Source organism: Ambystoma mexicanum, chromosome 6q, assembly GCF_040938575.1.
Source record: "Ambystoma mexicanum isolate Mex_15411 chromosome 6q, UKY_AmexF1_1, whole genome shotgun sequence".
NCBI classification, from domain to species: Eukaryota; Metazoa; Chordata; class Amphibia; order Caudata; family Ambystomatidae; genus Ambystoma; species Ambystoma mexicanum.
In genome coordinates this window covers 1,246,649,593-1,246,667,048 of record NC_090937.1, presented here as the reverse complement: position 1 = coordinate 1,246,667,048, position 17,456 = coordinate 1,246,649,593, and the positions used below count along the sequence as shown (strand labels likewise).

The 17,456-nt window shown below is 43.4% G+C and overlaps 1 protein-coding gene across 1 annotated transcript in view; it reads left to right on the top strand.

Moving 5' to 3' along the window:
• Window positions 1-13,041, top strand: part of STIM2 (stromal interaction molecule 2) — a 904,595-nt gene extending 891,554 nt beyond the window's left edge. The window contains exons 11-12 of the mRNA XM_069631845.1: window positions 8,104-8,305; window positions 11,654-13,041. Coding sequence (XP_069487946.1) covers window positions 8,104-8,305; window positions 11,654-12,119 — 668 coding nt within the window. The 3' untranslated portion in view covers window positions 12,120-13,041. The remainder of the gene's footprint in view (window positions 1-8,103; window positions 8,306-11,653) is intronic.
• The last annotated feature ends 4,415 nt before the right edge of the window (window positions 13,042-17,456 follow it).

Here is a 17,456-nt window from a genome sequence, read left to right as displayed (position 1 = left end):
AACAAGTTAATTCGACCGCCTCAGCTACCGCCTACACAGGGAAATTAATTAGATCCTGCAGACCTTTTCTATCCACCAACAGCTGCCTCACACTGGCTAGGGCTCTCTTACAATCTAAGCTAGACTATTGCAAAAGCCTCTACCTAGGTGCCAACCAATCTATAATCAATAACTTCAGGTCCTCCAAAACAATGCGCTACGAGCAGCACTAAACATTCCTAGGCGGGAGCACATATCCGCCACCAGAATATCATGCAAATGTCCTTCCATTCAACAAAAAATTGATTTAAAAACTCTCTGCCTCACCTACAAAGCCCTTAACCACCTAGCTCCTCCCTACCTTACCAACAAATTCACCATGAAACGGGCCATCAGAACCACTAGGTCTTCCAACACTTTATGCCTCACTATGCCCAGATTTACTTCTAAAAGAGCCAGCGATTCTAGCTTCACGGTCCTCGCTTCCCAACTCTGGAACACCCTGCCCTTGAACATTAAATCGACCAAATCCTTCCAGTTATTCAGGAAACATGTCATTGGGTGGTTACTGACTAAAAATCAACTATAAGCTAGGCCTAGCCCACCACAAACTGTATTTATTGTAAATGCCTCACCTATGCCTTACCTGCAAGCATTAACTACCACTGTCTGTACATACTGTACATAACTTTACTAATGTACTACTGCAATTTTATATTTATTGTGCCTTGTAACTTGTCCTAAGCGCCCTTTTACTCCCAGGTCTGGAGCGCTATACAAATAAAACAAACAAACATACCTACAATTAAGGCTACAAGTGATAGTACAATTTCACCTTTGCTACAAGCCTGTACTACACAGTAAAGTGGTAGCGATGGCTGAGCAGCCAGACTTATCTCAAGAGAAAATGAGCAGTAGTAGAGATTACACAAAGGACTACAATTACTGTGACTCAAACAAACAATGACTCAAGGCTTCTGGTTAAAAAATATAAGTACATTTATTTTTAAACCATCTGTTCACAAAACACTTCAGTTCTTTTAAATAAAACCACACTCTAAATATACTACACACAATCAATTCCTCTTGTTAGGTCAATTCAAGGTAAGTACATTAGAATTTGACAGACCAGTGTTTCGAAACAAAGACGTTACCGTGGGTTAATACGCAATCACTTTTTGACAGTAATGACAGTTCGGTCTTACGAAAATAACGCGTACCCGTGAGAAGAAATACACCTGAAGTCAAACACACTTAGCACATAGAATTAAACCAAGGGAATAGTAGGTAAAAATCATAGGCAATACTTTTGTCAAGGTAATAGAATCAGAGGACATTTGCTAAGAGGTAGATAAGTCAATAGGCCTGCGCCAGTGTGAAATGGAGCAAAGGGCTCTGTTGTTGAGGATCACATGGTTAGAACAATTCATGATTAAAGTTTGCCAGGAGAACTAGGTATTGTCAAAAGGAAGCAAAAGTTATAAGACGGAAGGAAGAAAGGACAAGCCTTTCAAAGATCCAAATGGACACAGTACCTTATTCGGATGAAGAAAGCTGGTGCTACGGCAGTTGTTCCTGCTAGTTCCTGCAGACTTGCGGTTCCTGAAGCTTCAGTCGTGGGGACAAGGACGACGTCTGGAGCGATCTGTACTACCCAGGGATGAGGCCAGCAGAAGCAAAGCAACAATGAATAAAAGGTGCGCTCCTTAAAAACAGGAGAGGGCTCTTCTGATGGCTATCCTGACCACTACATCTGTGTGCAGCGATTTCGACCCAGAAGAGGATTCTCTGGCTGTTGAAGGTGAGCTGGTTGATACCACCATGCTCAAGGGAAGAAGACTCCGGACTGGATCTTCTCTGTCGTTGAAGGGTAGATAGCTCAGGACTGTAGCAGGGCTTCACCGGGATCCAGGAGTTGCAGCAGCCGTCTTCTTCTCCGATTCTCTTCGGTTCTTGTAGTTCCAGTGGCGACTGACCTCCAGCCCAAGCCCTGCCTTTTATGCCAAAATCCCCCATTCACACAGCCTGGCTGTCAATCACACAGCAGGGGGATTGTCCAGCCCGGACAACCACCTCAGCCAATCGACTCAGAGTGCGACTTGGGTCTCCAAGGAGACCCTGTGCAGGGGGTTACTAAACCCCTCCCTCACATTCAGCCCACCTAGACACCCAAACGCCAAAGGAGGGCTTCTGTGCAGAAGCCTGCCAAAGGATGGCGAACAAAGAAACCAGACCTGGTTTGGTGCGAAAAGCAAACAACAAGAAAGACCTTTCTAACACGAAATGGCGAAAAACCACGCTAGGGCCCAAGATGAAATTGATATGGGGTAGCAGGTTTTATGTTCAACTCTGTCACCACAGCCAGAACATTAACACGGGAATCCGTGTCAAAAGGATAGTTACCACTGCCACCAGCCATGTTGAGTTGGGAAGGCGGACACAGAGTGCTCCTTGAGTTACAGAAGGACGGGGTAAAGATATTCCCCTCCAGTACTCCATTTTGAGATGGTTTGTACTGGATCTGTATTTTAGAAGGACTAGTAAAGCCAAAGGTGACTTTACAGGTTTCTGGGGGACAGTAGTCATCCCCAGAAATGCAGTTCACAAGGGAAGTCTAAAAGACATCCCTGTGTCACTGCACTGAAGGTGCTGTGTGACACACAAGTAAAAAGATGATGCCTATGGAGTTGGTGACACTCCCTAGCCCATGAGCACAAAAAGTACAACACAAACAAAAATATACTGTAAGAGTGGGAAAAAGGCTCACACTCTTACCAGGTGGAAAAAATTAACCCCAGAAATCCAGCAAAGCTGCTGAGGGACTCACCGGGTAAGGGAAATTAGCCATAAATGAGAATTCTCACTAACATACGCAGATTTGCGTGGTTGCAGAAGTCGAGTTTTGCCCCGGATGTGCAAGCCCGTCTTTTGAACAAGCCCTTTGATGGCGCACATTTCTTTGGCAACGAGGCTGACGAGAGCCTTGAGAGGTTGCAGACTTCGAAAGCTGTGGCTTTTTGTCCTAGGGGAGAGCAGTGGAGTGGAGATTCTTTTCGTTACTACTCCTCCTTTGTTAGAACGAGAGGGTCCGCCAGTCAAAGGGGTCAGCGAAAAAGTACCTGTGGTGGTTGGGGAAATAGAGGTGCCAAGGCTGCTCAGGCAGCTGCCTCTTTGCCTTCAGGCACTGCCGCAGCCGCTCCAAAACAGTCATGAGGCCTTGTCCCATGGTTCGCAGGTTGGGGGCAGATTAGCTCAGCATATCGAAGAGTTGTGAGCCATTACTTCAGATGCGTGGGTTCTGGATACCACAGCCCATGGCTACTGTCTTCCCTTCCTAAAGCGGCCTCACGACAGTCCACCAGGGAATTTCTCTTTGAAGCTTCCGGATCTGCTCCTTGTGCAGGAAATCCTGATCATGCTAGAGAAAGGTGCTATAGAACTGGCGCCTGTAGAGGAGAGGAACAAGGGATGGTATTCCCTGTATTTTTTGATTCCAAAGAAAGACGGGATTGAGACCCATCCTGGACTTGCGTTGGTTGAACAAACTTCTCAGGAAGTCTCAAGTCCTCCAGGCCCTTCAACTTCAGGATTGGTTGGTGTCTCTGGACCTACAGGATGCTTACTTTCATGTGCCGATTCATCCAAAGCACAAGAAGTACGTGAGGTTTGCGGCTGGCGACTCGCACTTTCAGTTTCGGGTCCTGCCATTCGGGTTGACCTTCGTCTGAGGGTCTTCACCAAGCTAATGGTGGTGGTGGCAGCATATCTCAGGAGAGGGGGGATTCACGTCTATCCCTACCTGGATGACTGTCTGATCCTTGTGCGTTCTCCAGAGCAGGCATTGGATCATCTGGGTCTCACCTGCTGAATCCCTCCACAGGCTGGGCTTCTCCCTCAATTTCAAGAAGTCGCATCTGACATCTTCTCAACAGCTCCAGTACATCAGTGCCGTGTTGGACACGTCCTTGGGGACGTGCTCGCCTCCCATGGTGAGGGCTCATCACATTGTGCAGATGGTGGACAAGTTTCAACATGCCCAGAGTCTCCCGGCTTTTGAATTCTTAAGGTTGCTCGGCCTCATGGCATCCTGCATTTTTCTGGTGCCAGAGGCCATGCTGAGGATGAGATCCCTGCAATGGGTCCTCAAGATGCAGTGGTCGCAGTTCTCAGGCAAGATGTCGGATCCCGTTCAGATTCCAATCTCGGTCTCCCATGGTCTTCTGTGGAAGGCCAACAAAGGGAACCTGATGAACGGGGAGACATTTGGCAACCGTGGCTGTAGGTGACGGTAGTGACGGATGCTTCCCTCACAAACTCCACATCAATCTGTTATAGCTGAGGGCCATCAGGCTGGCCCTGAATGCTTTTCTGCCGTCTGCGCGGAGGAAAAGTTTCCTGATCATGACAGACAACACAGTGGCCATGCATTACCTCAACATAAAATAGTGGGTAGGGTCACTCCCGTTGTGCAGAGAGGCAATGCAGTTCTGGTTCTTGGCCATCCAGCAGGAAATGTTGATCTCGGAAGTTCATCTGGCCGGAGAAGAAAATGCAGCGGCAGACGCTCTGAGCAGGCAGAGCACAGTCTCTCACGAGTAGGAGTTGGCTCAGGAAGTCCTTCTGGAGATCTTCGCCCTTTGGGGAACCCCACAAGTGTATCTCTTCGCCACCAGTGCCAACCGGAAGTGCGAGAGATTCTGCTCAAGGTAATTTCCTCCGAGAGGAGCCTTATAAAATGCATTTGTAGTGGATTGGTCATTCCCACTGCGCAAGTTTTGCAAAGGTTACGGAGATTCGATTCCCACATGATCCTCATTACTCCGGATTGGGCCAGGAGCGTGTGGAACCCGGACCTTCTAGAAATGTCCATCTGCCCTCCATGCCGTTTTCCCTACCGAGAGGATTCTCTCTCTCTCTCTCTCTCTCTCTCTCTCTCTCTCTCTCTCTCTCTCTCTCTCTCTCTCTCTCTCTCTCGCAGAACTCTCAACCTTCACGCTTGGTATCTGAAAGGTTGAGGTATAAGGATTGGGACCTCCCGGATGACATGATGGAGGTGTTGCTTTCGTCCAGGTGGCCAGCAACAAAATCCCTGTACCGTTGCTGTAAGTTTTGTAACTGGTGCAGAGGACAAAATGTTGTTCCTTTTCAGTGTTCTATTCCTATGGTTTTGTCTTTCTTACTTTCTTTGGCCCAGAGGGGCCTTCAAGTAGTTACCATTAAGGGTTACCTGGCAGCAGTGTCTATATTTAAGCGCTCGTCTGAAGAATGCTCTTACTTTAAGATTCCTTTTGTTTCTCAATTTCTTAAAGGATTGACTAATGTGTTCTCACCGTCCCCTTTCCAGGTGCAGGTTTGAGATTTGAATTTGGTTTTGAAATTTCTAATGTGTGCTCTGTTTGACCCTTTGCACTCTTGTCCTTTGAGATTATTGTCCTTCAAGACAGTGTTCTTGGTTGTGGTTACTTCCGCTCGCAGAGTGAGTGAATTGCAGGCACTTTCATCTAAACCGCCTTTTACTGTGTTCCACAAGGACAGGGTTGTTCTATGGGTACGTCCTTCCTTTCTACCTAAGGTGGTTTCTGAATTTCATAAGAGCCAGAAAGTGGTTCTTCCTTCTTTCTATCTTCCTCCTCATCCTGGTAAGGAAGAGGAGCAACTAAATAGGTTGGAGCCTATGAGAGCTCTGAGCTTTTATATTTCTAGGATGTCCAGGGTCAGAGTGGACAATCAACTCTTTGTGGGATATGCTGGTCACTGATTGGGCCAGGCTGTTACCAAACAGACCTTATCCAGGTGGATTATCCTCACTATTACTGAGTGTTACCGATTAGCGGGTAAGGGCCCTCCTGATGGGTTGAGAGCTCATTCCACTATGGGCGAGGCTACTTCCACCGCCGTCCAATGGGGAGTTCCTATTGGGAACATTTGTGATGCAGCCACATGGGCTTCTCTCCACACCTTTGTTAAACATTACTCCCTGGATACGATCCATGGCCAAGATATGGCCTTTGGTAAGGCGGTTCTTTATTCCGCCATCTGATTGGATATTCTAAATTCTTTTCCCTCCTCCATTTTTCTGGTACTGCTTTAGGAGTCTGTCAAAGATGTGGAATACGTTGGAGGACACAATCCATTCGAAGAACAAGTTACTTAACAACTGGTAACGTTCTTTCGATTGGATGTTCCTCCAACGTATTCCACATCGCCCTCCCAGCCTGCCCCTCTGGAGAATTTCCTAGGCGATTGCAGCTTACTTTTCTGCAAGGCCATGTGCAGTCAAGCAGGCATTGGATTGGCGCCACACGTTATGGGGGAAAAACATAAACTGAGGCTACGGGCGCCGTGCGTCCTATTTATAACATCCGGTGACGTCGCCCTTGACGGAGGCATTCAAGGGACATCGGCCCAACGTCATCAACGCAGGACGACCTCTGCCGAAAAAGTTTCCGCAGTGCACAGCTGTGGACATTACATGTCACAGATGTGGAATACGTTGGAGGAACATCCTATCGAAAGAACGTTACCAGTTACTAAGTAACTTGTTCTTCTCTGTAAGGTGACCTCATAAGGTAAAGACTGGGATGAGGAAGACTGATATAGCAGTAGTGTTTTTTTAATATTACTTTTTCACTGCAGCTTTCAGTGTAAACGTCTTCTATCAAACATAGGGCAAACGTTTGGTTAAAGCTTAATTTAAAGGCTGAGCCGCAAACTAAAGGTCATAATATTCTTCAGGAGATTGCCAGGAGACTAATCCATCATTTCAAAAGGCACAGGAAAGGCAGCCCTGTGGAAAGGGTATTGGCCTTTCACAGGGTTCTTCTGGATAGTCGTGACAGTACAAGGGTGGTCTTCCATTCTGGAGGTGAATACCAGAGTTTACAGGATAATAGATTGGTGATCATAGCCTGCCTCTATACCGAGGTGATGTCTGATCACCAGACATCCTCTAGCACCACAGACATTCACTGCTTGATAACGACAGTAGTCGCTGATTTCCATCTCCCTTGAGATATGATCCTTCATGTGCAAGTCAATCGACTCCACCTATGCAACAAAGTAACCTTGATATTCTTGGCCACAACAGCTTGTCACCTTGAGCAAATCACCACACAGGTAATAGCGAATAGGAAGTTATTTGCCTCCTTACCCCGCCTCAAGCCTTTATACCCCCCCCCCGAACGTTTGAAGTATACGTGACTTGAGATAGAGGCAAAGCTGTTTTTTCACTGTAGTCAAGGTTTTGTTTAAAAGTGCGCTAAAGATGATATATGCTTGATTGAACTAAAAAAAAGATTGGGTTAGGCACGTTATAGCAATAAAGCAGGAACAGCAGCCAGTATGGAACTAAATGATGAATCAAATATTAAACCCATTAGGGCCGTCTTTTTCTAGTCACTCATTCACGTAGATTTAATCTCCATGTTATTAGACCACAAAGACTGTATGGGCTTCCGAACATGAAACTGTTAAATCTCTGGCATAGTAGTTCAGAATTTGAAAAGAAAGATATTTCGTGCACATTTTTCAAATTTCCATATTGATAGGCTAGCGTAGCGGACTAAACACTGTCTTCAACCTACAGATAATGGGTACGATTGCCTGTGTGTTCATAAAGACTTTCTTCCCCCTGCCCGTAAACAAATAACTATTAAACTGCATAATCATAACAGCAAGAACATTTCCTTGGATTAGTGCTAAAATTAGCGCTAAAAGACTTGTGGGTCTTTCACAAATGGATGTCGATCACAACCTAAGTGATTATGTGGTAAGGTGTTGTTCTCTGGTGTAGGGTGACATGCATTTTGCATTGCAAAAATGATTGCATTTTCCAATGTATAGGCCCAGGATGAATCCAAAAATGTGCAATAAATGATCATTCTTTGACTTTTCCTAAAGATGTGGGATTATAGTTTAGAATTGAAAGTTCACAGGTTATAGTACAGACATGTTTGCTATTAATTCATCTTGTATATTGAGCAAGATGAATTAGACATATTTTCTGTGTGTGAGTTGATCTACTTTTACTGATGTTGTGTGTCATACGATACTTGACATGAATACTTGAACACTACAACAGGATATTTTCCAGACTTTTACATGCCATTCTGTCTCCATTCTTAGGGTCAATCGTAAAGACTCATGGAACATTAGCAAGAAGCAGCAGTTTATGCCGGTCTCGACGGAGTGTTGTACAAGCTTCTCCCCAGAGCCAACATATTTTGCAGTCTCCTGATCCAGACATCCTCTCAGTGGCAAGCTGTCCAACTCTTTACCGCACTGATGCAGAGGAGGAAGCAATATACTTTATTGCTGAGAAACAATGGTAAGAAATGAGGTGCTGCACTTTTGCACAAACGTTCATGCCTGGCCTTAGGATGGTAGCTCATGTCTTTGTGTTTATTTCATGCAAACAGTAATTGCTCACACTTAATCACTCTTGCAATGGAAAGAACCCAACTAGTAGTTCACCTATTTTTAGTTTGGGCCATTAAGTGGCAAAGCCACATATAATCGGAAACGATTTCATTAGACTACGAAGGACACAAAGCTTGAATGTGTTTGGTTATTTGCCCATCCATTGACTGCCCATGGCCATGTTAGTCCCTATGGACATTCACATCCAGTTCCTGCCCCACCGCTCCCAAAACACATACCGCCCCACATTCAGGTCGCTTTAATAAAGCCTTATCAAACGTTTTGCTCGAAGTGCCTGTAGTGTTTTTTCAAAGCAGTCTTCTGAGCGTTAATGACTTAATTGGAGTTGTAAACCTGCTGGTGTAATAAAAATGTCTTTCAGCCACTTGATTTACAAGCACTATGCATATCCTTCACTCAAGTCCTGTCAAAAACCATCTTTGGCAAAGCTTTCCCTGGTACTCGCACAATTTTGCACCTGCTACCATCAATCGCTAGTCAATAAGGGTGAGGAAAGGTTTTCGGCCGCAAAGCAAAAAGTGCGTAATCCGCACTGGAATCCGCTTCCGCCCATTCCTCATTACGGTCCAGCCGCCACTGAAAGTTTGGCCAGTTTCGTGCAGAGTGTGGCGTTTTGTTCCAATGTTAGTTTCTTGCAGCGACAGGACAAACTTTGTGCAGGTCTTTTGTTGATCCGTGCTAGGTACGCAACACGAGAAACGTTGTGCAGGTATTTTTTCTATCAATACCGCGCTGGCTTATTTTAGATCTGTGCTAGTTTGGTGTTGCAGCACGAGAAACTTGTTTTTTTTCCAACCATACTAGATTTGCGCAGTGGAACGAGAATCTTTGTGCTGTTCTTTTTGATTTGTGCTACGTTCGTTCAGCAGCTCGAGAAACTTTGTGTAGATTTTTGTTAGAGTCCTGCTTGGTTCGTGCAGCGACCCGAGAAACTTTGCGCCGCTCGTTTTGATGTGCAGCGGTGGTGGAAGGGCAGATTTCATCGAGGAATTTCACAGTTTCGCCCAGCCCTACTAGTTAATACCACTTCAGAAGTGCCTAGCAAGTACCCTTCCCATGCCTACACAAAGGCCCAAGCTGTGTTCCCATTGCCAATGCTTGTTTATTTCTGATTTGTAATGGGTAACTGGCTTCTTGCAAAGACCTGATCACTTCACTGGGCAGGGTAGTGGGTTGAAGCTGGGTAATGTAAAGTAGCAGGGGTACATTTAGGGAGCTATGTGAGTGTATTTAGAGTATGTTCCGGGCATTTGTACACTTGCATTTCAGAGCTACAAGATTAAAAGTAACTTTACATACAGGTACACAGAAAATTTAGTAATTATGTTTTAGGCATGTAGCAGCTAATTCTTGTGGGAGAATCTAAGTAAGGTTTGCGCATGTATAAATGTAAGCAGGAAAAACAGAAGAATCCTTAATCCGAGTCATTTAACATTTTGATACTGCTGTTTTGAGGAATTATTGAATCATTGAAATGAAAAGCATCTTTGGTTTTAACTAACACCAAATGCACTAATTGGAGGTCCATCCCCTTTCAACCTATTTAGTCTTGCAAGTGTAGAAGTATAAGTGGTGTGCACACATTGCATTTATTTATGTATAATTAACTTTAGTTGCCTTCTCGCGAAGGTCTGTCAGATTTCTGTTCAGTACGGTGGTGATAGCCCATAGTACTGCCAAATGCACTAATATTTATGTAAAGCCTACCATATTCAATGTGAAATTCTCTATCAAAAACCCCAATGTCAAGATAATTCAAACCACTCTGTTATTTTAATACTTGTTTTAATTGTTAGGATTTTGAGGGCTTTTTTTCGAGATTTCTGCTTAGACCATTTCTTGGTTGTAAAGTGCTTTCTGTTATGTGAACACCTGGAAAGCGTGCACTTCTCAGGACATACCCGGACCAATCGAATTGCTCAGGCATGCATGTGCCATAGACTTTATTTCTTGCCTTCATATACTGCTAAACTCTAAATGTTTGGACATGAACAACACACCAAAAAACGATTGAAATGAGGTAGCAACATCTTGGTTTTAAGCCCTTGAATCACATTCAGCTACTTAGCCTAATTGACAGTGTAGTATTGACAAATTGTAATTCTTACTGTAAAAAGTCTATAAAGTTTCAGTGTGGACGTTTTTTCCTCAAATATTGTTTTAACTAGACTGAAAAAGATTCAGGATTGCCAGTAAAAAGTGGAAAAAGGCCATCAAAAGGTAATTGATTGCACTTGGTTTAAGGAAACAATTCTAGTATGACTTGCACCTAGAACAAATTGGTAATTTTCACATTTGTAAATTAATGCAATTCACAAAAGAAACCATTTTAATGTAGATGTGTAGTCCAAATTAAGTGTATATAATAATGTATGCTTCAATTAATATATCTATCTGGGCGTGCTAAGGACACCTCAATATTCATGGGATCTAAATTAGTTGGACCCCGACAGTCCCAAATTGATTTGTATTTGAACATTTTGTGATATATTTCCTACACTACGCTTCCCAGTACACCTCCTGAACACCCTAATGATCCATGTGTAAATGGTGCAGCAAGAGACCAGTTCCTAAAGACAACCATATGACATGTTTTCTCTGCGAATGACTGGTCCTTTTCCTTCACACTTTGTGATAAAGGATGTTTGGATGTACTTTCCTGCATTATCTACACTAGTTCAGCCTTGTCCTTTACAGTGTAATTTGATCTTTACTGTATACATTCGAATTGGGTTTCTCTTTTATTTAATGCATAAAGTACAACATTCCTAGGCGTAAGTCAGACTTGATCCTGAAAAGAACTTTGCTCAAATACTTTAAGCATATTGTAGTTTATTCACAAATATATCTGCATGCTTTTGTTAATCGGACCCAAACATTTCTATGTACATTTTGATTATTTTTTATCCTTCCAATTACCCTAAGTGTTAAATTAAATGATAAGCTTAAAAAAAAACAATTGGAGTTAGACAGAATAATGTATAAAGATGTGAAGGTACCTGACCGCACAACTGCCAGGAGTTAAGCACAAGATCAGTGTGACACATTACCTGCCTGCTCCATGAGTGTTTATATATCATCATGCAAAGCTGCACATTAAAAATAGAAATCTTGACTTTTCTGTAACTTCTATAAACTTGGTAAACTTGGTTCTCCTTTTCTGTGTACATATTTTGTCGATGGTGCTTGTTTGTAGAAGTTGTCCTAACATCTCTCCATCTGATTTCTCGTTTAGGGAAATTCAAGACACTGGTTCGGAATGTGACTCTTTAAATTCTTCCTTTGGAAGGAGGCAGTCTCCGCCAACGACCCTTGAGCTTCACCAAACGGCCGCACCCCGGAAGATATCGCGGGAGGAGGGCTCTTTTGAAGAACCATTTGCAGGGGATTCTCCCTTAAGTGCAGAAACTTCAGAAGTCTTAGGTCTGACCGAAAGTCAAAGCATGGTTTTCAGTCCGGCCAGCAAAGTCTACAATGGCATCCTGGAGAAATCCTGCAGCATGCACCAGATTTCTACTGGTGCTTTGCCCCCAAAGCCTCCTCACCCTTCCTTTCCTTCAACCCCCTGTGACAGCAAACCAGATCAAGAAGGTCATGGCGCCCCAATGTCAAAGAATATCCCCCAGGAACTGTCTCACAACGGGGAGAAAAACAGAAAGTCATCCAAAATAAAGAGCCTTTTTAAGAAGATTTCTAAGTAAGCCCATTGAAACCATAGCAGTGGCAACCGTAGACTTGATTTATCTTTTACTTCTTGTTTTGGAATGTAGCCTCTTTTGGGGCTTTCCAGACTGGATGGCATAGTAGAATGCTCCTTAGTTCAACAGTGTAATATTTTACTGACTCGTAAGTCAAAGATCATGCTAGCTATCACTGAAAATCATTAACATATTGATCTCGGTTTACAGTCACTTTTGCTTATTTATTTCTGCTTTTAAGTTTTCAGTTACGTTTTATGTTTTTTTAAAGCCACTTTTGACTTACTAGCTATAATGGACTCGTAAGCCTGCGTAGGCTTGCAAAGGTTTCTTGTTTACTGGAGAATCTTCTTATCTTTCCACATAGCTAGGATGTTTTCCATACAGGACTTAACGCAAAGGAAATCCAACTAATTGCACTACTGTTTTCCAGACTGGAAAAATATCTCTGCAAGTGAAACTGTATAGGATTTGTAAGCCGACGGAGACATGGAGGGGATTGTTTTCACTTTTAGATCTAATGGGTTTTTAAGTAGAGCCTAGAATTTCTAATTGACGAATTCTGGAAATGAAACCATGCGCTTTTATTATGGGACGCTTCTCTAAATGCATTTATTCTTCTTTTTATTGTTTTAAAGGTTTGAGCCCTGCTGTAAAGATCTTGATTCTTTTCAGGGCTTTCACTGTGATTTTACTGCATTGCAGGCTGTATGAGTGGGAAAGGTAACTTGGGAGGAGGCAGAGGAGGCCCCTGATTCCCTTATGCAAGTGATGGAGGTGCATCTTAAGGACTTCAGACATTCACATGCTTCAAATGGGAAAATGTGGGCACTTGTTTACAAACTTTGAATACATGCAAATAAACATATTTGGTTTGTGAAACTTTGTACTGTGGAAAAGACAATAAATTGGAGGCATTATTGTGTCTTGGGCTTCTGTTTTTGGTTGGTTTATCCTCTTGAGCACGCATACCACTGTCCCCTTTTCCAGACATCACGTTTTGTAGGTCGCACTCGATGTATGAAATGTGTATTTTATTATTTTCAGCATACCCCCAACCCTTTTCCTATCTTTGCATATTGCTCATATACTGAACTCACTAGTCTTGTTTTTAAAGACAAAAGCTGTGTGCTGTTCACCGTACATCGTTCTTTGTAGCCATGCACGGGTTTCATGATTTGAAATCCATTTTGTTGAACTATATCTGGAAGTGCATTGGCTTGCCTTGTTCAGTCGTGTAATCAAAGCAGCGTTGACTCTTTTGTCATATTTGGCCACTATTGGGCGAAGTATCAAAATGAAACATGTCATTATTTTCAACTGGTAGTATGCAATCTTGAAAGAAATCCAGTTTGTAAAATAATTGCATTTCTCTGCTTTGTGGTTTGAGAAGTGAGAGATATTTTAGTCTCTTTTGATTATGGTGACCAACACTGTCAACATTTGGTTTCTGCACATACTACTGGGACATCTCATATGGATGAAATTATGTGAACCGAACATTAAGAGTAGATGAGCCCTCTTGAGTTTTAGGTGAAACATCTGGTCAGCAGCTGTAAGGGCCATTCTGCCTCTTTTTAGATCCAATGTGTGAATCGGACTTTGATTACAGTTTACTAGAAACATTGTTCACTCCTTAGATGCTGGATGACCATTACTTTACACTAATCCCGAAGACCATTCTTTTTCTATGTACAAATGTCATCTTTTGAATATTTCTAATGTTGGACTATCGACTCCAATGTGTAACATAAATATTTCAATAGGTGGGTTGTATGAAGTTAGCAAAGGTCCAGTTACCATCTCTTCCTATTGACCAATGGGAATGGCTCTGGATGGAAACTAAAATGTACTTTTCTACACTTTCATGCAGTAGTGCCACATAGGTGATATTAAAAGGCTATGTGCTATACCTAATAATGAATCCATAACTGTTTAAAATGCAGCACCCATGGAGCCCTTGTTCATATTATTTCAGTGTGCTGCATGACATGGATTTGGTTTTGATGCATCTTTAGGGAATTGGAGAAATTATTGAGAAATAGATTGCTCAGAAGACGCAGCCCAAATACCTATGGTGTGGGTTTAGCCTAAATACGCCATATTTCTAAGGTAACATATATTCTAATCTTCAGAACATTGAAAGCACAACACCATATTACTCTTTGTAAGAGGAGGTGCAATTTTAAGAGACAACAGAAAAATAGACATCTTCACATTTAATTGTTTTGCTACTTACTGTGGCGCAATGATGGAATATTTGTTTGCACGATTGGAGGACATTGGGAATAGTATTGTTGTATTTATTTATTTTTCTTGTTATGAGAGGTGTATCACCTGTATTTTCAACACGACTGAATATCACTCTACGCAATGTGTTTGTTTACCTGCAAAGAAAACAAATAAAACATATTGATTTGAAAAAAGAAATAAATTTAGAATCATCTCTGACGTTTTGATACATGATTTCTTGTCAACATTACGCCCATGTTAGTATCCTGAAGCCTAGTGATGCTCAATAAATGAATAGACAAAACCGTAAGTACTTTGATTTGACATGTTTTGTATTTTGTTACTTTATATTTTTTTTATAGAGTGCTGCATTTGCTAATAAACTGATCTCTTGGACCATCCAGAGGGTATTTCGAGAGTAGGAATTGGTTTAGCTATTTCTAACTTGAAGATGATTTAGTGGTATGCCTTCCAGAGGACGGGGCTAGCATTAAGAATGATCTCCTTTTTGCCCTTTGCTTCTTAAACTGAGGGATGTATACAGGGTTCAGTGGTATCCATTGTTTAAATACTGGTTGATCTTTTCAGTCAGGTACTCGGCCTTTGTCAGCATGGTGGACCATACCCAAAACATCCACGCTTTAGCTTTTTGACGTCTCTGCAAACAATAGATTAGCTAATGTGAATGCCAAGATAAATGCTGTTTTCACAGCCTAGGTGCAAGACAGCCAGCCAGATGGTTTCTTCTGTTGGTTGTTTCAAAGACACTTTCCTTTCACAATAGAAACAGGCATAGGTCCCATTGAGAGATATGTGTCAAAAAAGAGCCACACCCCATACTCCTGACCCAAGAAACCGGTTGCAGACACTCTCCCAAGGCTGGTGGCCTGTAATGGTTGGACAATGTATTTGGTATCACTCTCTATTAAACCAATCTCTTTTCTGTGCAGTTAATTTTAAGGCTAGTCCTGCTCACTGTGATGCTGGAAATGCATTGGCGGGACACGGCCTCCATGTCCTTGTCCTGTACTCCTTTTATCATGTGTGTTCTGTGTTATTTTCTGCAAAGGAGTCCATGTGGGGCTTCTGGCAGTGCAGCTCTTCCTCTTTTCGGTCATGGTGAACAGACCCTTGGGATACCCTTATGGCACTCATGAGTGGGGTTACAACCCTGTACCCCTAGTGTATTTTTCTGGGCACCTGTGTGTGGCCCACAGAGCAAGGTATGGGCTGGTGGCAGCTCCATGCTGAATTTGACAGGTGCTCTGAGTTTTCTCCATTTTGGGATACCGAGGCCCTGCCATTGGAATCAGTTGATTCCTGATAGAAGACAAGATGGCCCCTATTGCCTCTTGCTTTCTATTGCTTGTTACCTTGTTTTCCCAAAGTCCTGGGAAGCCCTGACTCTATCCCTTCCCCTGACTGGCTGTATGGAATTGTGGGGCAGTCTAGGCCAGACTGGCTAGAGCCTTCCCAATGACTGTATGTTGTGGGTACACCTGGCCTGGATGCACTGTGAGCCTGCCTGTCCGACTACCCTTCTGAATGATTGATTGCCTGAGTGTGACCAAGCAGAGTGACTCAGATACCGAGCAGTATGCCTGGGGACCTCTCACTGATGGAAATCATTCAGCAGCTGAAGTCGAAACTTGATGCTTGATCTCGAAGCCGACCCGGAAGAGGGTGGTTAACTTCTGTTTCCCTTCAACGCAATCTGAAAGCTGCTGTGCTTTCAAGAAACTGTGCCAAGAGAGGACCTGGCTAGGAGACCTCTTCCCGAGCTACGAGGGAACATCGTGCACCAGCTAACCTTCACCAAGGCTCCCTTGAAGTCAGTCATCGAAAGGCTGCCGACCGGACACTGGGACCGCCGAGCAATCTGAATTAAAGCACCCGGACATTGAAGTCCATCGCCGTCGACGACCATCAACGACGACCGGAGCCACAACACTCCATTGCCTAAAACACTTGAATCAAGGACTTGCTCATCACCGTCGGCCGTTTTGTCTTGCCGCAGAAAGTCATGGTCGCTGACGAACCAAGGAGAATCTGCTGGTGTGTTTCCCACCACCCAAAGTCCTCAAAGACGCTGATGAATATCCAAAAGCCAGGCGTGGTCGTGTCTCGATCGACTACGCCAAACGCTGATGACCCGACACCTTTGCTGGGCCTACGTTCTTCATTGAACCGTTGCGACAACAAATTATCGTCGTCTAGGTGCACCACACGCCTCATCTTTGCAAGACGTCCACGACTGATCGTCGACAAGCTCCGCCAGCACCGAAGCTGCTGCCTCGACGCCATTGTTCACCTTCACTTCGAGGGATCTCGACGATCCGTGGCTCCTGCCCTAAAGGGAGTTCACTCAAGAAGAATCTGTCGATGACCCGTCATCAAACTCTGCTTAACCAGGTACATTGAGGTAGTGGAACATTTGAAGAAGGAAATAAGACTCTGCTAAACAATATATGGACTGGGCTTATTTATTATCTTATTTACAGGTTGCCCAGGTGGGGGGGATCTTCACACAGAACTGTGACTGATGGTAGGGGCCAGTATTCTTCCAATTGTTTAACCAACTTGTTTTCCTCCCAATACCTTACTTGATACCTTTTTGCTATTGATTTGTATCCCATTTGAAACTGTCAGCAGTTGGTGCATTTTAATGAAGTCAAAGAGTAATTGTGGGACCACATAGAAATTGTAAATTTGCCATTATAGTATTGTCTGAGCACAAATTGTGTTACTGTGTGTGTATATAACTTGAACCTTATTTATATAAAGAACCGTGTTATCACTTACATAGTGTGTGGACATTCCTTTGTGGGAGTTTGGGGGACTACACCGTACTTAAGAACCAGCCTGCATCACCTCCTGAGAGCTTAAGGCTTGATTGCTTTTCCACGTTTACCAAAGTAGAGAATCTTGCCTGGGGTCCTCTGTGCTTCTACTCTGCCATATAGAGGGCAGGAGTACAGAAACCTCCCTCCAGTCTTTACACATATCTACTTACTGATCCACCGTTACTAGGCAGTTTATAAAATTGCAGAAAGCTGGCCATATCAGGGGTAATCTTAAATAAATGTAACTGTACACTTTACACCCAGT